The sequence below is a fragment of the Natrix helvetica genome (assembly GCF_964273705.1).
Source record: "Natrix helvetica genome assembly, chromosome: 11".
Taxonomy (NCBI): Eukaryota; Metazoa; Chordata; class Lepidosauria; order Squamata; family Natricidae; genus Natrix; species Natrix helvetica.
In genome coordinates, this window is record NC_138562.1 from 5314443 (window position 1) to 5342272 (window position 27830).

A 27830-nucleotide genomic window follows, 5' to 3' on the forward strand; every position below is an offset into this window, starting at 1 on the left:
TCTGTCTGTTGGAATTGGACATCGAGCATTTGGGCGGCGGGCAGTATATGCTGGCACAAGATTCACCTGTGAAATACGCCAGAGCTAAGGCTGTTGCTCGTAGGGTGTTGGCATCAACACCCCAGGTTGTTTCAGCTGGTCAATTCAGTAAATTGTTGCAGCTTTGCAATTTTGCAGCTGTTTTTTTTCCCCAGGTGTTGCCGGAAGATTAGTGATCTGTCCAGTGTTATCCCCAGGTACTTCAGAACCGGTTCTCCCAAATATGTGCGAATTGGTTAATTCCCACCACTGCTCCAGACCCCTGAGCATCTTTGTTGCTCTTCTCTGCACTCTTTCTGGAGTCTTTTTTGTATTGTGGTGAACTGTACTGGACACCGTATTCCAAGTGTGGTCCTAACCAAAGCAGGGCTAAGATTTCACCTAATTTTGATTCTCTCCCTCTGTTGATGGAGCCTAGGGGTCACAGGGGTCAGCAACCTGTGGCTCTAGAGCCACATGTGGCTCTTTCATCCCTCTGCTGCGGCTCCCTATTGCTGGTCGGTTCCACAATAGCTAGGACTTTCAGTTAGGACAGGTAGAGGAAAAAGGATGCCGTCTAGGAGGAGACTCTATGGTGGGGGAACCGGACTTCTGGTCAGCTCCGGAATTGAACGGGGAGCTTCTGGTTAGGACCTTTGTGGCTCTTTGAGCATTTAAGGTTGCCGACCCCTGGCCTAGGACTACATTGGCTCTTCCTGCAGCTGCAGCACACGGCTGGATGAGTTGCTGAACTATAGGCTTCTTCGCCTTGCCGATTAAGGATTCTGCTTTGAGAAAAATGAGCCAGAACTTTGACAAATAAAACCATATTTCTTTTATTTAAATATTTACATCAATAGCTTAGAAACGCCATGAAAGAAAGATGGCCTCTTTAAGGAGCTGATGTGCAAGGGCTGCGGAGAGTTTATAACTTGTCTTCCAATCACAACATCCACCAACCAGCTTAGGAAGGAGAGAAATGGATAAAAACAGATTTTACAGGGATAATTTGTTTTTCTTCCAGTTTCAAAGAGGAGAAATGGAATGGGTTTGACTCAGCTTTTTCTTTAAAAAAAAAAAAACAAAAAACCAGAATTTCTCCATATAACCCAAATTGCGACCTTATTCACAAAAAGATGATCAAGATGGTGGCTGTGCCTGAATGATAAAAGCCTCCTCCCCCCTTGTGTTGTGCGTGGGACACATACAAAAGTAACGAGGTGATCGCAGCTGCCATCTCCACTTCTTTGGGGCACTTCATCTTGTGGGCCCCCTACCTGGCTTGCAAATGAAAGAGATTCAAGATTAATCCACAGCTATTAGGGGCAAATAAAAATGCTTTTATTTATTTATTTATGAATGAGGGTTTTGCCACAATCCAACTATTTCTGCTACATACTCTTTGTAGTGTGTGTGTGTGTGTGTGCACGTGTTGTGCAAATATCAAGTCCCTTCACTCCCTTGCATTTCTCTCAGCAACAGGACAAAAACAGTTCATATATGCATGCATACATACATACATAAAAACACCCAACCTTTAATAATTCTTAGAAAATCTTAAACCACAACCTTTCCACCTTTCTCTGTTTCTGCAAGCTCTACTTCCGCCCTCTCCTTCTATTCACTTGGCTGCTTTTCTTTCTTTCGCCCCACACTCTTTTCCTCTAGCCATCCTGGTCTCCTTTCTGTTAACCTGAGAAGGTCCTGGGAGAACCCCTCCCCGAATTCCAGCTTTTGGAGTTCTAGACCAGTGGTGGGATTACTACTGGTTCTGTGGGCGTGGCTTTGTGGGCATGGCATGGGAAGGATACTGGAAAATCCCCATTCCCTCCCCACTAACCTGCTTTCCAGCTCCATTTTCCCATTCAGGGCAACAAAAGATCAGCTGGGAAGCAATGGGGGCGTGGCCAGCCTATTTGCTGGTTCTTCAAACGACTCAAAATTTCCGCTACCGGTTCTCTACAACCTGTCAGAATCTGTCCCCTGCTGCCTCCCAGCTGATCTTCTTTGGCTGCCCTGAAAAGGAGAACAAGGCTGGAAAGCAGGTTAGTGGGATGGGGAGGGAATGGGGATTTTGCAATATCCTTCCCCTGCCACGCCCACAAAGCCACGCTCACAAAGCCACAGCCACAGAACCGGTAGTAAAAAATTTTGAATCTCACCACTGTGTACAGCAAATAAAACCAGGTTTTCCTGACATGTTCCATTCCCTCTCCCCGCTTGGTGGGGTTTGGGATGATCCACACTTGGCTGCATCTGGAGCCTAACTTTTTCTTCATCTCAAGGACTCAAGGGTTTGGCCAATGCTAGAACAGCAGGCATAAGTCCCCCACACACAGGTGTGTGCGTGTGCACACACAGATCCAGACAAAGCTGAAACTTCAAGTGAAGGCAGAGGATAAAAGCCTAAACTGGGAAGAAAAAGAAGTCTGGAATAGCAGCTAAAACTTTTGGATTTCCACGTGATGCATCCAGGAACAATGAATAACAGCTTTGTGGCATTTTTTCAATGTGCTTAAAAAAAAAAGCAAAACAAAATGGTGAAAACTCTTAGAAGGGCAAAATTATTACTTCATTATTAGGTTTGGTGTGACTTTTGAACCAAGCTGAACATACTTTTGTGTATTTCCTCTCTCCTTCCTTCCTGCTCATCTCTCCATGATGTAAAGCTGGAAAAGGTACAACCGCTTCAGCTACAAGCAACACACTGGAAATTGTGCTAGACAAACACTGCCTCAGAGGGACCCACTTCCTGCTCTTTGTCCTGGGCAGGAAAAGCTCCTGCTGCCTGGAGGTCCTGCAGGTGGGCCAGCTGAGGCAGCCGTGAGATCCTCCCCACCCTCTATTTTACAGAAGACCTTCACCTACCCACCCACCCTCCCAACCCTCCCTCCTCCCTCCCACCCAGTGTGGGCCCTTAAACAAAGGTCTCCTCTGCCAACATGAAGCTGCTGTGCTCCTCGGCTTGGACGCTGGGGCAGGACTGGCCTCTAAGCCACTCGACTCTGCCCCGGATCAGTTCCTTCTCCACCATTTCTGCTCCCGTTGGGGCAAAGTCTTTGGGGTTGTCCTGGCTGAAATATTCCCGGACTGTGTTGCGAATGGAAGTTGGGAGAAAGAAGTGGAAAGTGCCACCGCCGGGCTTCTCTTCCGAATGCATCAGCAGCTGCCCTGGGTCTTCCGCCAGAGCAGCCCTTTGTGGAAGCTTCTCCTGTGACAAGCGGCCCACAGATCCTTGGTGGTACCTCCTTGAAACGGAATGGAGTACCAAAGGAGTGTTTTGTCCATAAAAAACCGTCTGGGGAATATGAACCCGTAGAGTCGGCAGACTCTTGGAAGTGCCCTCACTGCTACTGTGTTTTCCATCTGAGCTGCCACCCTGGTTGCTAACAGTCACAATGGCTTCCTCTGGCACCCCTGGGGAATCCCTTGGACTCCGCTCTTTGGGGGCCATGTACACTGTTATCTTGGTGCGCTTCAAACTCTCTTGATTGTGAAGAGCAGGTGCTGCACATTTGACCTCTAGGTGCTTCACATATTTCTCTCTGTGTACATACAGGTTCGCTGGAGCAGAGCTCCCAGGAATATGGTGCCTGCGCTCAGGGTCTTCAGAACCGTGCCTCCCAAGAACCAGAGAGGGCATCTCGGTGGTCTCCTGCTGGTTTTTGTCCAAGTTGCCCTCATTTCCTAGATTTCCAGTCATCCCAAGGGGCATGAAAACCTGCCCCTCGCCTCTGCCGTGGCTCTCCTCTTTATCCTCCACTTGCCTGACACTGTCATGGCAAGAGTCCATAGTGCCAGGGCCTCGGGGCAAAGGAGGAGTAAAGGGCTTGTGCCATCCTTTCGTGGGCTTCTTAGGCTCTTTGGGGGACAAAGCATGGATCCTGGTGGAAGTACCAAACATGAAGGGCAGGCTCGAGACATCCATGGGGCTGAAGGCAGAGGACTCAGAGCAATAGGAGAAGGCACTGTCTAGGGAGCTTAAGGAGGAGGCTGAGGGAGATGTGGTGGTGGAGGACAGGCTGGAGAAGCTGGACCGGTTGGAGAGGCTCGTTTTCTGAGTGCTGCTGACCTTCTTTGCTGCATGGCTGCAGAGAGGTGACCTCCAGAAGCTTTGCCTTGCTCTGCTCAGCCCGGGACTCAAACCTTCATCAATGAGCTTCTGACTCTCCAGCTGCAACTGCTTGAGCCGATGGATGTAATCGCCGTGGCTGTGCATGATGGTGGCATCACAGCTGGATTGGCGGGCCACTGGCTCGTGGTCCTGGGCGGGGAACTGAGAGCTCAGGCAAACACTGGGCTCCGAGGAGCATCGGTTCCTTGCAGGGCTGAGCGAACTGATGGAGCCGAGTGAGCAGAAGGAACTTTCTTCTTCTTCGAGGAGGTCGTAACTGTCAATACTTGCATTCTTGCTGGCTTTATTCTGGTAGCAAGCAGTGATCTCACTGAACAAGTCCCAGTCTTCTTGTTCCTCGCTGAGAATCAGCCCTCCAGATGGGCTGAAGAGGCCGTCCTCTCCATCAAGTCCGTAACGTTGTTGGCCTCTTTCTTGGTAAGAGGTTGCATATTCCATCTCATCCGAGGAATCATTGGGCTGAACTGCGGAGTGAAGAAAGAATGTTGAAGGACAGAATGTGGTAGCTATGGGAGCATTTGTTGCCTAAGCCTGGCCAAGAGGTTTCTTCCCCAAACCCTCAACACATTAACCTTAGACCAGCGATGGCGAACCTTTTTTGGCTCTCGTGCCACAAGTGGGGGGAGCACAGGGGGGTCGTGTGCGGGCGTGCCGCACCCATAATGCAATGCGCGACCCCCCCATTTTTACATGCTTTTTTCCGCCCTCCCCAGGCTCCAGAGGCTCCAGAACCGGTTGCTCGGAGGGTCGTTTTAAGCACTCCAAAGGCATCAGGGAAGCCTCCGGACGGTTCCTGAAGCCTCCGGAGGGCCTCCGGGGGGGGGGGCGGGGGAGGCTCTTTTCACCCTTCCCAGGCTCCTATAAAGCCTCTGGAGCCTGGGGAAGGCGAAAAATGGCTTTTAAAAGGTGAACTCAGCTGGCCAGCGCGTGCATGCGCGCTGGCCAGCTGACAGAGCAGCACCTCGCGTGCCTGACAAATGGCTCCACGTGCCACTTGTGGCATGCGTGCCATAGGTTCGCCATCACGGCCTTAGACTGTCTACTGTTGACTGCACCCCATTCCTAAGAGGTCTGTAAGGGGTGTACATGAGCACACCAATGTGCTTGTTCTAATGTTCCCTTCCCTGTCCTAATGTTCCCTTTTATTCATATCCATTTCATGTTTTCAAAATCATGTTTATACTTATATATGATATCTAATACATGCTTGACGAATAAAGGTAAACAATAAAAAAATAAATCCAAACTGAAGATACCCCAATAGCGTAAATTTTTTCACAGGGTTGCACCTTAATGTTAATTATGCAGTTTGAATGATTAAAGTATCAGGCAATGGCTGACTCAGTAGAATCGTCAAGCATTAAAAAATCAGCACATCTGGCCAAGAGAGAAGCTGAAATCCTCCTTTTATCTGTCTGATGGTCTGTTCACACTTAAATGTGGCGTTTCTTTGCTAGTTTAATCTTGGATCCCATGGTTTCTTTGCGCTTCGCATCAAGACGACTCAGGCACTGCTATGTTTTGCGTTTCAACTCTACCCGCCCAATTCATTTTTCCTTTCAACTCATAATGGCCATCACATCATCCAGAGATTTCCCTTCTAGCCACAAAAAGATGATGGATAAACAAAGAACATGCACTTATCATAGCTGTTTCCAAAGAATGCCCTCATAAATAATCTTTCCTGATAGTGTTTTACTGAATTTATTACTAAATAAATAAATAAAATAAAATAAAAATTAGTGTCCCTCCTCCACCACTCAGTATTATCCCTCTGGTTTTGTACGGAGGGTTAGCTGATTTTAAAACTCTACTTAATAAGTTGGCAAAGTAATTTACTAAGATGTGCATTTCAAGAAATTTATTTTAAAAGGAATTTTCACGGACAGGTTGGCCTAAGAACATTTCCAGCGGTGTGACTGCATCTTGTTGAGAAACAGATACAAATTCAACAATAAAAGATTTAAGCCAGCCAGAAAGTGGTCATTTCCTCTTTGGTCCTTCTCCCCTCCTAGTCCTTGCAGAGTGATGATCAGATGAGGATGCCTTTGGTGGAATGATAATCTGATTTAATAAAACTTTCCCCCTGCTTCTGATTGGTTGATGCTTAATAAGAAAAAATTCTGACTCATTTCTTGATGGATTTAGAGTGCTGCTTATGGATATGCCTGATTTTAATTTTGAATAGTATTTTTAGGGCAAGCTATCTGCAGTTTCTCTTCAGCTAAAAAGTTTTGATGGGGGTATATAATGAGAAAGAACCAGGTTCTGAGAATATGAGACACTAGTTGATATATGATACCCATGCTCCGCTATGAAGCTATGTGATCAGGCTTGATAAATCGACACTTACAGCTTGAAAATTAATGAGTAGTTATGATCGGCCTCTCCTCTCCCCTCCCCAGGCTTGATAAATCGACACTTACAGCTTGAAAATTAATGAGTAGTTATGATCGGCCTCTCCTCTCCCCTTCTCTCCCTTAGGCTGGCCCCACAGAGGCCTCTTCTATCTTGTCCGCTTCTCTCCCTCAATCTAACTCCTTAGCATGAGAGCATTTTTCATGTGGGGTGGGAGAGTACAATGTCTAAACTCCCAGCCCACAGGCTGGATTAGTCACATGCTGCCCATGCCCATGCCCAAGTGGCAGTTGTAACAGAGTTCTTTTCACGTGAGGAGGGTGATTAGAACGTCTAACTACTTAGCATCAGAGTGTGTTAGAATTAATATAAGAAATACTAATGATCTGATGTGTCATTGCGAAAAATCCTTTTCTTAGCGAGCACCTAGAAACTAAGAGAAGACTCTTGTTTAGAGTTGCTGTGTGTGTGTGTGTCTGTGTCTGTGTCTGTGTTAAAAGTCAAGGTGGTAGCTGCAAGCTCATGGCTGAAGCCCCACCCTCTTTCCATGTGTACTGACCATGCAGTGCACATAAAAAAAGGACAAGGTTTCAATCATACAGTTGTAGCAACTTCCTTGATTTTTTTTCAGATTCCCTCTGCAATTGGCCCTGCGCTTATTACTTCCAAATTTTTTATTCTCTTACATACCATTTTAAGTATACATTCATATAATTGTTATTCTTTTTTACATTTGTTATTCTTATACATTTGTTATTTCATTTAATAGATTATAATATGCCGTTTGGGTTGCTTTATTTACCATCCCTTCTGCCTGTTGTAACACCATCTTATTTTCCCTTTCTTTTCTCCCTCCTTCCATTCTCTACTTTCTTCCTTCCTCCTCTCCTTCCCCTTCCCTTACCTCTCCCCTACTCCTACTCTTACTCTTCCCCTTCCTACCCTCTCTCCTTCTCTTTCTCTCCCTTCCACCCTCCGCTCCTTTCCTCTTTCTTCTTTCCCTCCTCTTCCTCTCGTTCTCTCCTCCTCTCTCCCTTTTTTTTCCTGTTGTTATACGTGTCTCTTTCAGCTCTCAGTTTATGTTTCCTTGGGATGGTATTTCCACAAACCCAAATATAATTTAGTATCATTTCTTATATCCTTACCTTCGCTAACTATGTTTTTTCCCCCTTTATATCTTGCTCTTGAATATATACTTGTATATTTAATATTTTCTTTTCTGTTTTCCCCTTCTTGGCCCTGCTCTTATTAATGCTGTTAAATGTGGCCTACATCTTTGTGTACCTGGAAAAGATAAAATGAATGAATACTTACCTAGCAAGTCATCCACACTTCGGGACTTCTTCTTCTCTGGCCTTTGGAACAGGGAAGAAATGTCCCCTCCAAAAATTTCAGCAGAGTTCTCAATTAGGAATTGCACCAACATGGCCACCTACCAAATGGAACAGTTCCAGATCAGAATGGGAGAAGAAGCCTCTCAGAAGCAGAAGTAGTTGCACTAGGAACACCGAGGAAGACAACGGCCCGGTTTGAATAACAGGCTAAGCCAGGATGTGTGGTCAATTTTTGCTTATCTAACAATCCAGATTTATGCAGGTTGAACGTAAATGGGAAGCAGGACATAATAGAATAACGGAAGGGACCTTGGAGGTCTTCTAGTCCAACCTCATGGTAACCAAGTGCTAAGGTAGGACTTCCCTCAGACCCTCCCTCACTCTCATTATAATCTCCTTCCTTCCTTCCTTCCTTCCTTCCTTCCTTCCTTCCTTCCTTCCTTCCTTCCTTCCTTCCTTCCTTCCTTCCTTCCTTCCCTCTTCATTCTCCTTCCTTCTTCCTTCCCATCTTTCCTTATTTTTCTTTGCCTTTCCTCTTTCCCTTTCTCCTTTCCTTCCCCTTCTTGGATGCACAATTACAAAAGGGGAAACATTTCTAGTTCAACCCCTAATGCATCAACTCTAATGCCAGACTGACTCCAGCCTTGCCCAAATTGCTGAGGCCCAGAAGCTCAACTCCCTTCATTTCCAGCCATTCCCATGGATGGCCAGGATGATCTGGAGGGGCTGCTCATATTTCATCCTGCCTGGGTTGCAGGTTGGGCAAGTCAGATTTTCATCATGGAATTTGCCTCTCTGGGCTCTTTGAAAGCCAACTTTGAAGATGCTGAAGTTGTTTAAATGCAGAGTGGCCTTCAACAACTTTGACCCCCATTTTTCTGTCCCAAACCCCCACCCGCTCAAGGCTTGCCCAGTGGGCTATGGAGGAGGAAAGAAATATTTCTAGGTTCTATCATAACTGAAGACCTAAAACGGACACCTAACATCAAAAACATTATCAAAAAAGCACAACAAACAATGTTCTTTCTGCGCCAACTCATGAAGCTCAAACTGCCCAAGGAGCTGCTGATTCAGTTCTGCAGAGGAATTATTGAGTCTGTCATCTGCTCCTCTGTAACTGTCTGGTTTGGCTCTGCAACCAAACAAGACAGACACGGACTTCAGAGGAGAATCAGAACTGCAGAAAAAACAATTACTGCCAACCTGCCTTCCATTGAGGACCTGTACACTGCACGAGTCAAAAAGAGGGGCGTGAAAATATTTACAGACCCCTCGGATCCTGGACATGTTGTTTCAACTTCTACCCTCAAAACAATGCTATAGAGCAGTGCACACCAGAACAACTAGACACAAGGACAGTTTTCCCCCGAATGTCATCATTCTACTAAGCAAATAATTCCCTCATCACTGTCAAACTATTCACTAAGGCTGCATTATTATTACTATTAGACTTCTCATCGTTCCTATCCTCCAACTCCTCCCACTTATGACTGCGGGACTGTAATTTTGTTGCTTGTATCCTGACAATTTATATGGATATTGATTGTTTCCTGACTTCTTATTTGTACCCTGGGACTATCATTAAGTGTTCTACCTTATGATTCTTTACGAATGTACCTTGTCTTTTTATGTACACTGAGAGCATCTGCACCAAAGACAAATTCCTTGTGTGTCCAATCACACTTGGCCAATAAAGAATTCTATTCTATTCCGTTCCGTTCCGTTCCATTCCATTCCATTCCATTCTATTCTATTCCTTAATTCTATTCTATTGTCATTCTCATTCTCATTCTCTTCTCTTCTCATTCTTATTCTATTCTATTCTCAGAGAGGAAAACCCCTCTTCCTTTGGGATCGAGTGACTCTTGGGAAGAGCAGATTTGAGGATAGATGAGATCACCTTCTTGGTTGACTTGCTTTCCTCCTCAGGCCCAGTGGGACTGGGAAGCCACAACATGTTGGGGGCGATGCAAAGGGCCAAGTTGAAGGCATTCATCTGATTCTCCACCGCATTCTGCTCAATACGGTGCAAGACTCCAAAGAGGTGCTTGAGCAAAAGGAGGTTGGCCTCCGGAAGCTGCTTCACCAAGCTGCCCAAAGAAAAGAGACCAAGAAGAACTGTTGGAGAATCCTGTGTGCTCAGTGTGTCGTCAGCATAGATATTCCTCAAGCACACTGCTTGGGTGCTCGAGGAATGGAGTAGGGAGCCTCCCCTGCCTGGGAGTCTTCAGCAGAAACTGGATATCAGGCCTGCAAGCCCTCTTGGGCATTGGATCTTCAGGCCTGCCCCATTTAGTCTGTGGGAAACTGGGAGGGGGGATTGTATGGAGCTGGGCAAATATATAGTCATAATAACATCCCTTTCTCCGAGAGTCAAGGACATTCTGCCCTGCACCTGGAGAGGTGTGACTGGGATGCATCTCCAGTTGGGACGGTACTTTGATTGGACCATGTGATGGACATTAGCTGTTTGGACTTTCTTTGGGGTGGGGAAAACCTGGAAGCTTTCAGATTTGGGTTTTTCCAGATGTGCCAATAGGGCATCTCTAAGCCCTATGGAACTTTGAGGAACTTCAAGCCTTGGAGTCTTCTATCATTGGGGGTGTTACTTGGAACCCTGACACTGGACTTCTGGGAAGAACTCCAGGAACCTGAATGCCAAGAGGAGAACTCGAGAAGGCTGTCTTGTCCCTCCTGCTGGTGGAGAGAAAAAGCCATCTCTTTGTGATCAGGTGGCACAGTGGCAGAATGTTAAAATATTCATGGCTGGGAGAAACATGGGAACAAGGTCAGCCAATGAATAGATAGCAACTAAGTCAGCCAATGGGAGCTTAAACAGATCTGAGTCTGTGCAGAGAATTAGAAACAGAAACTTAAGTAAGAAGTCTAGGCGTGGCTTAGCTGTATTAAGCTCTGTGCTGTGAAACTAAACTTAAGCAATCTGCTGCTCTCAGAAGTAAGCTAGCAGTCTGCCTGGGCTTGTCTGCTGATATGAAATTCACTGCTTGGGTTTACTTGGAAGAATTACCTGTTGGTATTGTACACTTATTCATCTATTATTATGTATATAAAGAAGTTAATGTACCCAGCTGAATCTGTTATCTGATTTATTGTGGTATTGTGCTTCTGGATTTGAATGTATGCAACAAACTCTGACACAGAAGAGGGGCTTTTTTTCCTTCAGACACTGTCTGAACTGACCGATGCAAAACAAGCAGGCCTCCATGTGGAAATGTGCCTTGAGCTTTGGAAATGTGAAAGGCACAGACTATGGTGAGATCTCGTTGGGTTCATGACTTCATAGGGATTGATTGATCAACCCCAGCTCTTAGCAGCTCCGGCCAGTATGGAGATGCTGAAGACATTGTGCAGTGGCATCAGCCAGCTCACAGGTTGCCAAAGGTTACCCAGGATATGACCTCCCTGAGCACCTTACTAAGCAGTGAAATACACATGCTCTGAACAGTTGCGTGCACATGATGCCCTGAGCCTGTGAAACCCAACCTCACGCAGGTGTCTGTCCCAAGCCAACGGTTGTCAGAGAAAGCACCACCTACCTCTGGATGGCTTCAATCTTGGGAGCTCGGCATTCCTTATCCATGGCTTCCATCCATAGATTGTGCATGTCTGAGGACAGAACACTGTCAGGTATATTTCGTAGAAAGTCCTAAATTTAAATACAGATAACGTAGAGTAGCTTAGTTAGTCACACAATCACCAAGTTAACTTTGAGCTTTCTTTGAAGGCACTTTTGGTGATTGAGCCTCCAGGAATCAGCAGCCTGGCCACAGGATTCTGAAGTCACAATCTGAGTGTAGCAAAAATGGCCTCGTGGGTCACATGTGGATGATGGGTTGCTGTCTTCTTCCCAACTCCCATAAAGCAGTTTGGTACAGCAACCGAACAGGACTCCAACAGATAGTTAAGATTGCAGAAAAAACAACTGCAACCAGACTGCCTTCTATAGAAGATTTATTGGGTCAGGAGGAGGATAGGGGGAGGGCTGAGAAAATATCTACAGACCCCTCACATCCTGGACATAAACTGTTTCAGTTTCTCCCCTCGGGATGCCACTATAGGGCATTGTGTGCCAAGACAACTAGACACAGTGACAGTGCCATCACTCTGCTCAAGTTGTAACGTATTTTTCGGAGTATAAGACTCACTTTCCCCACATCCTAAAAGTGGGTGAAAATTTCGGTGAGTCTTATAGACAGAATACTGGCCTGTTTTCGGCCTCCCACGCCCTCTGGAAATTCTTTCCCTTGGATGGCTCCTTTTCTTTCTTTTTCCCTTCTTTTCTACACTTTTCTCTTCCCTCCCCTATTTTTCCTATTATTTGCAAAGGGTTATTTGTCATCTAGTTACTAGAGGAGAAATTATGTCCACTGGAGCTTAGAATCTTTTGTAAAGTATTTTTAAGAGACTCTGAACTGCTCTACCTAAAGACATCTTGTTCTCTAGCAACTCCTCAGTTGTTGCACCCATATTCAGAAGTGGTGATCTTCATTGTTGCTTCTGGATTGTGGATCAATCTTCTACCTTCACTTCAGCATTTCTGGGATAATGCATATTTCTAGTCTTACAGAAATATTTCTAAAGTTCTTTGAACTTCTTCTCCTATTTCCTCAAGGCAATGAACATCCACCTTTGCCTTAAAGCAGGGGTGTCCAAACTTGGGAACTTTAAGACTTGTGGACTTCAACTCCCAGAATTCCCAGCTGGCTGGGGAATTCTGGGAGTTGAAGTCCACAAGTCTTAAAGTTCCCAAGTTTGGACACCCCTGCCTTAAAGCATTTACTTTAATCAAAATCCATCTTTTGTTACTTTATATATGGGTTAGGAATTATGCGAACTAGCTTTCCATGAACTCTGAATTCCCACATCACTCTTAACTGACTCCCGTGGCCGCCCACTTTACCGTAATGATGGCTGCCGCCACGAAGACAGATTCGCCGTCCACTTGGACATCATCGCCTGAGTTGAGTTTCTCTTTCAGCTCCTTGCAATTTTTGGCATTGGCAGAGCGCCTGAAGATGCCCCGGGTGGAAGGACCTTCATGGTAGAGCAGATACAAAATGTCCTGCAGGTGGTGAAGGCAAAGAACACACCGTCACTGTAATACTGCTTTTAAATTATTGTGCTGTTGCTGGCTGGGGAATTCTGGAAGTTAAAGTCCACACAGCTTAAAGCGGTTGAGGTTGAGAAACACTGCTCAAAGGGTTTATCTAAGAAATCCAGTTAATGAAAACTGGAGAAAGCAAGAGCCAAATGACAATGGTGCCATTTGCTTCTTCTAGAGGGTAGGAAGTAAGACTAGAGGCAACTCTTAGTCTCCCCTCCCTTTGCAGTAGGATCTGGGGTGGAGTCACCCGGCAGAGGAGGTATTCAGCCAGTTCTGACATGTTCTGGAGGACCGGTAGCGGAAATTTTAAGTAGTTTGGAAAACTGGCAAATAGGCTGGCTGTGCCCCTGCTACCTCCCAGCTGATTTTCTTTTGTTGCCCTGAACAGGAAAATGGAGCCAGAAAGCAGGTTATTGTGGTAATGGAGGGAATGGGGATTTTGCAGTAACCTTCCCCTGCCATGTTTCACAAAGCCACGCCCACAGAACCGGTAGTAAAAAAAAATTGAATCCCACCACTGGCATCCGTTCTGTTTTATCCATGTTTTCAGCTGAGCTTTGGTGTCCATTCAGGCAACCTCAAAAGTGAAGCTGCCTCCATGCTAGAACTACAGGGAGAGCACTGGCCTCTCTCTTCGCCCCCCCCCCCCCGCCCAGGATTAGAGCTTCCACACCTTTCCCTCCAAATAGCAGATGCCATTAAAGAGATGGGAGAACTGGGCTGTGCTGGAGTTTTCATACAAACATACTCCCCTCAAACCAGAGGTGGTAACCAGCAGGTTCTGACTAGTTCCAGAGAACCGGTAGCAGAAATTTTGAGTAGTTTGGAAAACCAGCAAATACTACCTCTGGCTGGCCACGCCCCATCTATTCTCTGCTTCCCAAGTCTCAGCTGATCAGGAGGGAATGGGGATTTTGCAGCATCCTTCCCCTGGAGTGGGGAGGGAATGGGAATTTTGCAGTATCCTTCTCCTGCCATGCCCACCAAGCCACTCCCACCAAGCCATGCCATGCCTACCAAGCCACACCCACTGAACCGGTAGTAAAAATATTTGAATCCCACCACTGGTTCCCACACCTTCCCCTCCACAACAGCAGATGCCATTAAAGAGATGGGAAAATTGGGTTGTGTTGGAGTTTTCATGCAAACATACCCTCCCCCCTCAAACCCAAACTCTGGTAGGTAAGCCGAGAAGCACATCTTACCATGATGGGCTTGGGAAGAGTTCCATCAGGACAGACCGATGTTAACGACAAGCCAAAGAGTTTTCTGGGGTTGGTTGGGGACTGAGAAGCAGGGCTGCCTGTTGGGGTGCTGACACTTCTCCGAAGAGCCCAGTCGATCAGAGATTTCTTACGCTTGGAATTTTTCTGCAAAGGGGCTGAGAGCAGAAAGGGACATGGGTGTCTGTGGTCAAATGGCCTTTTGCACTTCAGGGCAGCTCCTGGTCAAGAAGACCGGTGGTCAAAAAGGAACAACCGACGCCATTAAGGCAGCTCATGGAAATCTGGGTGATGGACATCTTGACTGATGAATGCATGCATTACTGCAGCTTTACAATATTTATTGTCCCATTTTTCTCTCTGCTAGTTCAAGGCAGTCTACACGGGGATCAAAACTGGATGCAGTACTCTAGGTGTGGTCTTACTAAGGATTTAGAGAGTGGTATTAGTACATGATCTTGATTGTATCCCTCTGTTAATGCAGTTTAGGGTTGCATTGACTTTTTGGGCTGCCGCTGCACACTGCTGGCTTACATTTAGGTGGTTGTCCACTAAGACTTTAAGATCCCTCTCACAGTTACTGCTATTAAGCCTGGTTTATTAAAACCTCACTCTTCCTCCCAGCAAGTGAGATCTCACCTCTTCGCAACTGCACCGGAGCCTGGGGTTTGGGCTTCAGGATGAACTGGCACCTCCGGTCCCTGGGCAGCTGGTCCAGCAGTGATGTTTCATACTCCACCGGAAGCAGCAGGCCATTGCTGGGGCCTCTCATCTGGTCCATGGAGCCTCGGAGGCAACCCAGGATAATGCTGAAGGGATGCTCGTGTCCTGTGGCAACAACAGACCGGTGGCGTCAACTGCTGAAAGCAAAGAGGCCTGGCGAGGTTTAAGTTTGGGAAATAAAAAGCAGCACACTGGGATTTTGACCCACTGGAATCCTGGTCCATATGACCAGAAGTAGTCTGAACCTAGACATCATCTTCCTCTCCATGTTTAATGCCCAGGGAAAGGAGATCCAGCTGATCCTCCCAGGATGAAGGCCTGTCACAGTTACTGGTCAAATCAAGTCAGGGAACAACCTTCAGTCCTCAGAGGTCCAATTTTATCACTGGCTTGACCCCATTCACTTTAAATTTCCATAAACCGAATTACCATATTTTTCAGAGTATAAGACGCTCTGAAGTATAAGATGCACCTAGCTTTTGGAGAGGAAAACAAGGGGAAAATATCTGCCTCTGCCTCCCAGCAATTTTCCTCCTTGCAACAAACAGCAAACAGTACAGACAATATACACTGTTTGTAGTGTTATATTTCAGACTATACTTGTACAGATGCTGTTAAAATTGATGTGCTTTTTGGAAGTATAGTTATTCCCTGCTATTTAAATGAATAGCACTTTTTAAAACAATAGCACTGGGCCTCTTCAGATCAAGCATTTATTTTAAAAGCTTCTTCATTTTGTTAAGTTGTCTAGAACAATGATAAAACAGTCTTTAAAAAATAAGTCTAATAATTTGAGCATTCTATAGGCATTTATAGTTGTTGACTTACCTCCTTGCAGCAAACAGCCTGATTAGCACAAGGAAAAAAAAATCTGCCTTTACCTCCGAGCAATTTGCCTCCTGGAGAAACAGCAAGTTTCACTTTCAATTTCTCCTGATTATAAGCTGTTTCAGGCTGCAGGGATTGGTAATTTGCTGAGAGGCAGAGGCCAAAGGGTAAGGGACGGTGGGTAGGTGGGTGGGCTACATTCAGTGTATAAGACGCACCCACATTTTCACCCTCTTTTAGGGGGAGAAAGACGTATCTTATACTCTGAAAAATACGGTATCCCATCCAGGCATGAAATCCTCTTACCTTCGCTGCCGGTTCAGAACTGGGAGCGCAAGCACTCGCTTCGCTCATGCACGACCAGGGGTGAGTTGCTGCCAGCATTACTGCCGGTTCAGCATGCACATTTTTTTGCATGTGCGCGCTCTCTTTGATCACACATACACCAAACACGCGTTCCGCATGCATGCACATTTGCTCCTAAAACGGCCTGCACATGTGCACGTTAGTAAAGGAAAATATATATATTTGTAATGAAGATTGTTCTGAGCATGCACAGAGCCGAAAATCAAGATGGTGCTACTGCCGATCGAACTGCTTCGGGGGCATGGCAGGCCCAGTTACTACCTACTTGGCCAAACCGGTCCGAACCGGTAGAACCCCACCTCTGTGTGCGACGCTTCTGTGCATGCCGAGAACCGTATGTGCATGCGCAGCGCGTCTGTGATGATGTCTAGGCAGGTGGGCGGAGCATCCCGCCACCACCACTAATGGTTTGCTCAAACCGGGATGAAGCTGCAGAATACCACTTGTGGTCCCATCCTGAATTGCCCAGAAAACTCCCTGACTGAGTATGAATATCGGCAGAATGACAAGTGACCCAAGCCAGCTGTGGTCCAGCTGTTGAGCAAGGAAATGAGATCAGCCTGAAGCTAAATGGGGGGGGATCTTTCCTTGACAGCAGGACCTTCCTGATAAGGATGTGTGGCTGCAGAGCAAACCGCTCTTTGTGTCACAAATAGATGAAGTCCCATCATCCCCTTGCAAAAAACCCTTCACCACGGATCCACTTCCGAGAAGTTTCCCCAAATACCCTGACTTTAAGAAAGGAGAGATATTCATGTGCACAACTCTTGAAGGAGAAGACTTCCTTCAAGTGCGAAGATGGGAAATTGTTCCTTTCTTGTTTTAGGATGCTGCCAGCCAGCCAACAACTGGAATATACATTTTTTTTCCTGCCAACGGCTTCTGGGCTCCAATGCAGAGGAGAGAACAGAACCAAGCCTGCCAATGCCACCCCTGGTACCCATCCAATTCCCCACCGCAGGGGTTCTCAACTGGGGGTCCATGGACCTGGTGGTCAGCAATATTGTCACAGGGCTCTGCGATGGGATGTGGAAATTGAAATGGAAGAGGGGTAAATATTAAAGACCAGAGGTCCTCCACTCAAAAAAGGAAGAGTTCTTACCAATCAGAGGGTATGCAGGATTGTCCCTTCCTGAGATTACCCAGAGGTGATAGTCACTTGGTCTGCCCTGGGAATGGAAAGATAGAAGAATAGTGAAGATCAAGTTGTAGAAGGAGGAGAGCAATTGGACGCAAAACAATAGAAAGAAGAATAAGCAGGCCATGCCTGGAAGGAGGGGATCAGGAAATCCAGGGTTATAAATCTCATGGAAAGCAAGCGCAGACCTTGGAAGGAAAGTGAAAGTGAAAGGGCGGAGGCAAGACAAACAGTCGGGAAGATACAAGTCCAAACAAAAAATCCACTGCACTTCACTTCATTTATGCAAAAATTACAGGGCGAGCACAAATGGGTCAGTGAACCTCTGTTTAATTTTACACAAACATACACATATACACATACACTGTCAGAGTTTGTTGTATAAATTCAAATCCAGAAGCACACACAGTTAACTGATTCAGCTGGATTCATTAACTTATGAATAACATAGGAATAGATGAACAAATGTACAATACCAACAGGTGGTTCTTCCAAGTAAATGCAAGGCAGGAGAGTTATAGGCAAGCACAAGCAGTTAGCTTCATTTCAGCAGACAAGCCCAGACAGACTGCTAGTTTACTTCTCAGAGCAGCAGACTGCTTAAGTTTCTGTTTCAATTCTCTGCACAGACTCAGATCTGTTTAAGCTCCCATTGGCTGACTTAGTTGCTATGCCTATTCACTGGCTGACCTTGTTCCCATGTCTCTCCCAGTCATGAATATTTTAACATATAGACAGTCTGATAGCCCAGCACAAACAACGATAAATATAGCTTGCAACTCCATCCTCTCTTGCTGTGAAAAGGACAGTTTGGAAGAGGTTTTTGGGACAGCAGCTTTTCCTGATCTGCCTGGTGAAGCTCATCTCATGGACTGTGCACCTTGGTTATGCTCCTAAGTAACAACAGCCTCTGAGGCACTACCGCATTCTGACATGCAAACAGGTCACCTCTTTGCATGACTAGAGACGTCCTTACAGTGGCCCTCTCGTGAAACAAACTTCCCAGCTGTCCTCGCACAGAACATTTGACCATTCATTGGCTTAGCCGGGCCAGGCCAAAGATGGCCACACAGGGCAATATTTGTGAATAATTGCTTCTGCACAAGTTACCCTAATAAGTTATGTTATGGTTTATGCAGGAAAACCATCTGTTTCTTTGTGAAGTATCTAGCGCTTAGGGATTTTGCAAAGAAGATTTTAATGAAGATACTTCAACACTTTCTCTACTTCAGCTGGCTTGCTTCATAGGCTAAGTAGAAGCTCAACTGGATCTGTGGTCTCTCTATCTGTCTGTCTGTCTTTCTCTGTCTCTCTCTCTCTGTGGTTTTCTGTCCCTCTGTCCCTCTCTCTGTCTCTGTCTCTCTCTGTCTCCCCCTCTCTCTCTGTCTGTCTCTCTCTCTCTCTCTCTGGTTCTCTGTCTCTCTGTCTCCCTCTCTCTCTGTCTCCCTCTCTCTGTCTCTCTCTCTGTCTCTCTCTCTCTCATGAAAAATGGGAACCGTTCCCCTCCCCACCAAGATCACTGAACCATTTTGACTGCATGTTACACTTTATACTTACAGGAACACCCAACTGTTCTGTGGCCTTTTTGATAATATTGTCAGCAGTTTCCATGTTGGAGATACTTAATGCCGTGTTCTGAATAAAACAAATATACATCTTAATAATACCTATTCCTTTCTGAAAAAGAATATTTTAATGAATTAATATCATCACATGAAATATGTTTACAGCAACATTCTTTAACATATAAGATTACTCATTTGTCACATTATGATATTCCAGCTCCAAATTCCAAAGGAGTTGCAAATTAGCAATATCCATCTTGAGGAATGGCTTGGTTTCCCCTAGCAATAAATAGGACTCTGCAATCTGGAAGCTTCAAAAATCGCTAATATATCAGATCCAAATTTTTTAAGAATCAGATTTTACTTGAATATATTGCCATTCTGAAATGTTGATTGATTGATTGATTAAATATTCTGTGCCACCAAGTCAACGCTAACTCCGGTAACCGCCTAGACCAGGGGTCCTCAAACTTTTTAAACAGGGGGCCAATTCATGCCCCTTCAGGCTGTTGGGGGGACCAGACTGGCTGGGCTGGTGTGGCTAGGTACTCATGTGACAGGGTGGGCGTGGCCAATTTAACAGTCCACTGAACAATGCACACAAATTAAACTTTAATTTGTTTTGCTCCTGGGGGTGTTTCATTTGCTTTTGTTTGCATGTTGCTCTTTTGGTTGACTTTTCTTTTTCCTAGATCATTTTTTCAATTGTTTAGGAGTTTAGTGGTCCACTTCAGGAAACTCAGTTTTGCAGCAATTCTTCTCAGCCCCAAGGAGCTTGAGAAGTCTCTCTCTCTCCCTCTCTCTCCCTCTCTCTCCCTCTCTGTGTCTCTGTCTCTGTCTCTGTCTCTCTCTCTCTCCCTCTCTCCCTCTCTCCCTCTCCCTCTGTCTCTTTATCTATCTTCTGGAGGCAGGGGAGGTGAAAATTGTGCCATTTTTGCCTGTTTTTTTTGCCTTCTGGGGCATCTGTGTGCCCCATTTTTCACCTCCCTTGCCTCCAGAATGTCTCTGCAGGCCAAAATTGTTGGCCTTACCTTTCAGTTCCAGCCTGCGGGCTCACAAAGGTAAGTCCTGTGCTTGGCCAAAGGGTGGGCAGGGCAGCCTCAAGGTCATGCGTGGGCTGGATTAATGGCTTCGATGGGCCACATGCAGCCCATGGGCCGTAGTTTGAGGACCCATGACCTAGACAGACCAGAATGTGTCTCCTCAGATCTTCCATGGCCACTTGAATGGACTCTGCCCATCTTCAAGTTGAGTGTCTTCTTTGCTCTTTTCTTCCACCTTTCCCAGCATCAATGCTTTCTCTAGAGAGCTGGGTCTTTGCAGCACTTGTGCCTGAAGTGAGAATTCTGGTTTGATTTGCCAGATAAGCCATGTGCCCGTTTCTTGGCTATCCACAGTATTCCCAAGAGTCTTCTCCAATATCAACATTCAAAAATGTCAGTACTCTTCTTATCCTCTTCTTCAAAGTTCAACTTTTGTTTCCATGGAGCATTAGAAGGAAACATCACTGCTCGCAGAAATCTGACCCTGTAGCTATGGCCACATCCAACTTTTTCTTCTGATTTTGAAGATGTCATTAACAAAAACTTGGTACTAGCATTTTTCTTCTGCCCAAGTTCTTAAACAAAAAAACCCCAAAGAAGTCCAATGAATTTATCGTGATCCTAAAGTGTCATTCTTGGCATGGAAGCAGGGATTGAATTTAAATTCCCTAAATGTCAAAAGATGTTTCACACTCTTTAATGATGGAAAGACAATTGAATTTTGGCTAAAAGAAATTCTTCACCTATTGATGTTATTTTGGAGGCTTGGTTCCCCTCACTCATTAGTTTCAGTTGCAGTTTTTCTTTCAGCTTTTAACAACAACAACAACAACAACAACAGCAAATACAAATACAACAAGAACAAAAACAACAACAATTTCTTTATTACTCACAGAAGAGCTTTTCTCCCTATCCATCACCAAAATCTGCATGGGCAAACTTTTGGTGTACTCCGTCTGCTTCATTTCATAGATGTGCCTGTAATTCAAATATTGATTCAGAAATGTTGTTTCTGAACAATGACAGTATAATTGTATTAAGTTGAGTAGAAAAAAGCCTTTTAAAGTCCTCTGCCTGGGAATTTTGGAACTCCCATACAGATTTCATTGGCATTCCATTAGGTGAAGATGAGGACTGGCCAGTGCTGGGCTGTTGTTTGGGGGAACAGGTAGTTGTGATCACTGGCTGGGTCCACCCACCCACCCGGGCGCTATCCTTTCCACTTATAACTTACTTTCTGGCTCATTCCCCCCCACCCCCCGCTCACGCTGCCCAGCTGAGTTCTGAGCCACCCCTGCTGTACTCACCGGAGCTGCCTGAGTTGATTAGCTACATGTTTGAAGCTCTGATTCAGCCCCTAAGAGGCACATGTGAGCAAAGCTAGCATGGGTGCGCATGCGCGCTCAGACCCAGTGAACCGGTTGTTTAAGATCAGTGCAGCCCGTCTCTGGGATTGGCCCAAGGTGATCTCCTACTCAGGAATGCCCCAGGGGTGGGTTGCTGCTGGCATTGCGGGCTGGTTTGGTGCTTCAAACGTTTTGTGTGCATGCACTCCCTTTGGCAAACATGCGCTATGCACATGTAGGCATTTGCAAATAAAAAAGTCTGTGCATTTGCAGAACCTTAAAAAAATGGGGAAAAAATTCGACTGAAAATTGTTCTGCCCATGCGCAGAACTGAAAAACAAGATGGTGGCCCCATAGGAAAACCGGTTCAGGGGCATGGCAGGCATGGGCCACTGCTGGTTCCAGTCACGCAGGCCAAGTTACTACCGGTTCAGCTGAACTAGACCGAACTGGTAGGAACCCACCTCTGGAATGTCCAGAATGGACTAAACTGGTGAAAGCGACTATTGGGTGGGGAGGAAGGAGCAAGTATGTCATAAAATGAAGCTGGCCACCCCCATTTTCACAGTCTAGGTATCCTTTCATCTCTAAGCTGCTGAAATAGGGAGCACACATAAAGGCAGGGAATCTCCTGCCTTTGAACCAGTGGTGGTATTTTGCCAGATCTTACCGGTTCGGGTGAACCGGTAGCGGCGGCTGCTGGAGTTTCCACCCACCCACCCAAAATGAATGTGCAACCTTCTGCACATGTGCAAAACCGGTTTGGACCAGTTTGGCCGAACCGGTTTGGACCAGTTTGGCCGAACCGGTTTGGACCAGTTTGGCCGAACCGGTAATAACTTGGTGGCCTGGGTCTCTGGAACTGGCAGCGACCCATGCCTGCCATGCCCCCAAACCGGTTCTCCTCCAGCAGCGCCCTATTGATATTGGGTTCTGCGCGTGTGCAGAACAATTTTTGCTGCAGAAATGTAATTCCCCCCCTTCCTAACATTTTGCGCATGCACAGACCGTCTTAGATGCAAATGCGCATGCAAAAAAACTTTGCGCGCTGAACTGGCAGTAATGCCGGCAGCAACCCAACCCTGATCAGGATGCAGTAACACAGAGCAGAAAAGAAGGAAGAAGCCACCTCGTACCAAAGCAGCGTGGACAGCCATCTTTCCTTCACTTCCGAAGAGCTGGAAATAAGGAAGAAACATTGAGGCAGGACGGTATCACACAGCTTTTGTCAACTTTAGTATATTAATCTGCAAAGCCCCGAATCTTAGGTGTGACACAGTTCTCGGCTCTACTTCTGCCAGGAGAGGAAACACTTGGGGCGCCCTACATCCTTCCTGGCCTTGAGGACGTCTGCCTGTGGGCGCAAGAGGGTCCCCTGCAGACCTCACAAGCCGGAAAAGGCTGCTCCTTTTCATTAACCAGCCACTGGCCGTAAAGTTCAGGCTGACGTACAGACAGGATGAGCAAAAGGAAGAACTTTGCATGGGAGAATCAACTGATTGTAAAAAGGGATTACAAAGAGCAATGTGTCATAATTGTTTTAAAGAGGGTGAGAGTGTAGTGTGGTCTGTGCACATGGGTGTAGACATATAGATATATGTTTTGGGGACTAAGATTGTGATTTATGCTTTCTCGGGAAGCCTAGGTCAGAAGAGGAGTGCCCCATCTCCTCAGTTGCAACTTTGCCCTTGCCGTAAGCAGGAAGGCGCCACTTGTTGACGAGGGCAGAGCAGGCTGATGAGTTCATCTCTTGCCACGGTGGTCCCTTCAAAGAGATGGGTATAGGGACGTTACCTGAAAGTGACGACATAATTTACAGTTGGCCAGCCAATCACAAAAGATGTGTCTGGGCTCATTTTCTTCTCTGACACTTCACTAAGGCAGGATCCGGTCCATACTTCACTCAGATGGATTCTTTTCTTCAGTTTCAAGCTCGAAGAGGACCTACAGGACAAGCCAGAGACATTTCTCTTAAGCGTATTCACAGAACTCAAGAGATCGCAGCTAATGTCCCTGGTCTGTCTCCTCCTGCACACAATCAAGAGCTCTTCAACAGAGTCACGGACACACTTGCTTACCTAAAGTGACATGCTCATTAAGCAGCTCACACTCAAGTCCCGTACCACAATTTCCTTTCTGAAATAAACCCTAATTGGCTTGATTTGCCTTAACTCGTGGTTACAAATCAGAAAGCAGGGTTCACACCAAGGCTTAACGTAGGGGGCGTTGCTGTTGTGGTCCACCGGCAGCCTGCAGAGCCAGCAGCAGATTCAGACAGTGAGGAGATTGGGGAAGAACATGGGCCAGTCCTGGAGTCTGGGGAAGGCTCAGACGAGGGCTCTGCATCGGAGGCAGAGAGGGGTCCAGGGCCATCTGGGAGTTATGTGCTGCCTCCGGAGTCTGACATCAGCGAAGCAGAAGAACAGGGGGAGCCTCTTCCCATTGTGCGCATGCACAGAGCTTCCAGAAGGCAAGAACAATTAAGACAAAAAAAGGCAACTCAGGAGTAAGGCTTGGAGATCATTGGCCCCTCCCATAAGACATAAAGGAGGAGCAAACGGACGTGAGCCTTTGCAAGAAGCAACTTTGTTCATTCTGGTCGGTTCAAACTCTGAGAAGCTCCGTTTGACTCTGCGCTCCGTTTGGGCTTGCAAAACTAATTGGCAATTAGGTCTCTGGCAGCCTTTCAAGGGAGATAAAGGTGGGTGCTTATCAGCCTTATCCTGAAAGACTGTGGCAGACTTCTGTCGGACTCTTCACAGACTGTTTGTGAATCATTACGGGCTGTGAATGACCATAATTCACAGCCGTTTAAATAAAAGAGGGTTTTGGGGACTAAGCGTGTGATCTACCAGGAAGCCTAGGTCAGAACAATTGCTTTGGTATTCATATGTTGTAGGAACCCAATGTTTGCTAATAGCAAAGAGAATTAGCTGGTGGAACCAAGGGGCACTCACACTTACTTGGATTTTGCAACAATTAGCACGTTGCTGAAGAGGAACAAATGCCTCTCTTGGGTTTGCAACCCCAGAGAAAGCTGGACTCGCTCGTCCAAGATGAAGATGGAATTTGGGTTGCTGAAAGCTCCACCTGGTAATCCATTATCTCCGTGTGAGGATGACAAAATAATTTCCCTGCTGGAAAAGAGAGCAGGACATGAATTGGAATGATATTAATTACTGTTGCACTATGCTTACCGCAGTCACCATGTCAGGGTTCCAAATTGCATCCAAAATTATATCAGAGTCCGAGGCAAAGTATTGCTCAAAGTTCCAAGTTATGAAGAGAGCCATGTTGGCACATCTGGGAAAACCCAAATCTGAAAGCTTCCCGGTTTTCCCCACCTAGTTGAAAGTTCAAGATCTTGCCCCCACACCCACAAGTCCATCATATCTATTCTCTGCCTCCTGAGTCCCAGCTGATCGTGAGGAAATGGGGATTTTACAGTAACCTTCCCCTGCCACATCCACCAAGCTATGCCTACCAAGCCATGCCATGCCATGCCCACAAAGCCACACAACAGAACTGGTAGTAAAAAGTTTTGAATCCCACCATTGGCCTCCACCACTTGCTTCCTGGATCCTTTGAAGGACCTCCAAACAATGCCAAGGATTTGGGTCTCCTGCTTGAGAAATTAGGGGCAAGCCTGAAAGCAAAATACTTCCCCCCCGCCCTCCCCCACACAATTGACAATTCAAGAATTTCTTGAAGTTGCCTGAAACCTGTGCAGGCTGTTTCCCCAAACCAAGTGTAGATGCCAATTGTAGACTAAAAAGTGCTCCTAAAAGATTGTTTGGTTCTAAATGAACATCAGCTGAGCCTTTAACTTGGCTTAAAGCAATATTTATTTCAGTAAAATACTGTCAGGAAAGATTATTTATGAGGGCATTTTTGGAAACAACTATGATAAGTGCATGTTCTTTGTTTATCCATCATCTTTTTGTGGCTAGAAGGGAAATCTCTGGATGATGTGATGGCCATTATGAGTTGAAAGGAAAAATGAATTGGGTGGGTAGAGTTGAAACGCAAAACACAGCAGTGCCTGAGTCGTCTTGATGTGAAGCGCAAAGAAACCAAGAGATCCAAGATTAAACAAGCAAAGAAACGCCACATTTAAGTGTGAACAGACCATCAGACAGATAAAAGGAGGATTTCAGCTTCTCTCTTGGCCAGATGTGCTGATTTTTTAATGCTTGACGATTCTACTGAGTCAGCCATTGCCTGATACTTTAATCATTCAAACTGCATAATTAACATTAAGGTGCAACCCTGTGAAAAATTTTATGCTATTGGGGTATCTTCAGTTTGGATTTATTTCTTATTTTTATTTTATTAATTTTGTCAGGCATGATTTTGAATACATGAAATGGATACGAATGAAAAGGAACATTAGTACAGGGATGGTAGGCATGTTGGTGTGCTTATGCACGCCCCTTACAGACCCCTTAGGAATTTATGGTCTTCAGGGAAGCCTGCTAGGCCCAAAATGGGGCAGGGTTTCAAACTTTTTTAGAGCCTCTTCTGTAGGTGTGGACTACTTTATGGGAGTGGCTTGCCGGCCATGTGACTGGGTGGGAGTGGCTTGGCAGTCATGTGAGTGGGTGGGAGTGGCCAACTTGTAAAAGGTGGTGAAACTCACTTATCAACACTCTTGCTTAGCAACCAAAATATTGGCTCAGGAACTCTGGCATTTGAAGCCCGCAAGTCTTAAAGCTGTCAAGTTACAAGACCCTTGCACCCCTAACCCTTTAGAAAAAACCCCCAGGGGTGTTCAAACTTGACAGCTTTAAGATGTGTGGACTTCAACTCCCAGAATTCCTCCTCTCGCTCTTCATCTTGATGATGTGCAGACGGGCAGGGGGAGGGAGCTGGAACCAGTTCTAAACAGCACTATAGATTTGTGAAACCTCTTCTATAGAAGAGGTTAGAACTGGCAGGAACCCACTCCTGGGTCGTACATGCATGCGCAGGGGGGCAGGGCACACAAGAGGCTGTTGCATGCACATTGCATTATGGGTGCGGACACATGCACAGGCACGCTGTTGCACTTGCTTGCTTCCGGCACACAACAACAAAATGATTAACCAACACTGCCTTATACTATCCTGGACAAATGGTTTCCAATCCTTCCTTGAAGACCTCCAGCGATGGAGCACCCACAAATTCAGGAGGCAAACTGTTTCATTGATTATTTGCTTCCACCATTAGGAAATTTCTCCTTAGTTCTAGGTTGGAGTTCTCTTTAAAGAGCTTCTATCCCTTACTTCTTGCCCTGGCATCTGATGCTTTGGAGGATTGGTTGAGCCCTCTTCTCTGTGACAGCCTTTCAAATATGGGAAGATGGCTATCTTGTCACCACTCCTTCTTCCCTTCATTAGGTTGGTCACATTTAGTTCCCTTAACCATCCAGTCCCCTAATCGGGTTTGCTACTCTTCTCTGCACTTTTTCTACATGGTGACCAGAATTGGGTGCGACATTCCAAGCGTGGTCTCACTAGTGTAGTATAAAGCGGTACTTGAACAACACGTCTGTCAAGAACCTTTTGAATGTGGAGTCTGTCTTCCAAAGTGTTAGCAAATCCCCCCAGCCTGGTGTCTTCTGAAAATTTGATGAGCTTCCCTTCTATCATCTCATCTACATCATTGATGAAGACGTAGAAGAGCCCTGGGCCCAAAGAAGAACCATGGGATGCCCCACTGCTCGCTTCCCTCCAGGTAGATGTGGCTCCCTTGAGGAAGGACCTGCTGACTGTGGTTGGTCAGCCAGTTGCGGAACTATCTGCCTTTGATGCTATCTAACCAGAGGTGGGTATTCAGCAGGTTCTGGCCAGTTCTGGAAAACCGGTAGTGGAAATTTTGAGTAGTTCGGAGAACCGGTAAGTACCACCTCTGACTGGCTCACCCCCATCTATTCTCTGCCTCCCAAGTTCCAGCTGATTAGAAGGGAATGGGGATTTTGCAGTAACCTTCCCTTGTCATGCCCACCAAGCCACACCCAGAGAACCAGTAGTAAATTTTTTTTTTGATTCCGGCCACTGTACCTAAGATTTCTAAGGCCACAGATTTCTATCTTACCAAGAAATATATTGTAGTCTATTTTGTCACATGCCTTACTGAGGTCTAAGTGTACAACATCTCCTTGACCCACTTAGTCACTTTGTGAAAAGAGGCAATATGTTTTGTCTGGCATGATCTCTTTTTAACAAAGCGATGCTGGCTTCTATTAATTGCCTTGTTCATTTCTGATGCTCACAAACCTACTTGGAGCTCCATGTTTTAAAGCCCTACCATGGAAATACGAAGACCTGAACTGGAAACGCACCCTCCCAGAGTAGTAGCCCAGCTCTCAAACAACACAGAACCCACCTGTCCCATAGGTGCCTCATAGTACGTGTGTGTATAGACAGCTGAGATCAACATTGCTTTAACTTCCCTACAGAATTCCCCCCTCCCCTCCCCTTGGCAACCCCGGGAAAATTCCAGCCAACACACCCACACCACAATTGGCAAACCTGGTGATTTCATAACGGGGGGGGGAGGGAATTTATTTAACTTAGCCAAATGATGGCATGTTGTTGAAGCCGCTGGCTCCTCTCCAAGCAAGTCCAGCCAGGGAGCCGTGGACGTC

At 46.1% G+C, this 27830-nt stretch overlaps 1 protein-coding gene across 1 annotated transcript in view; it reads right to left on the reverse strand.

The window, feature by feature from the left end:
• Nucleotides 1-2931: 2931 nt before the first annotated feature.
• The window catches only part of LOC309397712 (uncharacterized protein), a 68755-nt gene continuing 43856 nt past the window's right edge, over nt 2932-27830 (reverse strand). Inside the window, exons 3-15 of the mRNA XM_081963973.1 lie at nt 24166-24339; nt 22997-23146; nt 22339-22380; nt 20750-20834; nt 18806-18883; nt 17213-17279; nt 14833-15021; nt 14176-14351; nt 12767-12928; nt 11403-11512; nt 9746-9935; nt 7826-7943; nt 2932-4617 (exon numbers count right to left, since the gene is read on the reverse strand). Of these exons, the coding sequence (XP_081820099.1) occupies nt 2936-4617; nt 7826-7943; nt 9746-9935; nt 11403-11512; nt 12767-12928; nt 14176-14351; nt 14833-15021; nt 17213-17279; nt 18806-18883; nt 20750-20834; nt 22339-22380; nt 22997-23146; nt 24166-24339 (3223 nt within the window). The 3' untranslated portion in view covers nt 2932-2935. The remainder of the gene's footprint in view (nt 4618-7825; nt 7944-9745; nt 9936-11402; nt 11513-12766; nt 12929-14175; nt 14352-14832; nt 15022-17212; nt 17280-18805; nt 18884-20749; nt 20835-22338; nt 22381-22996; nt 23147-24165; nt 24340-27830) is intronic.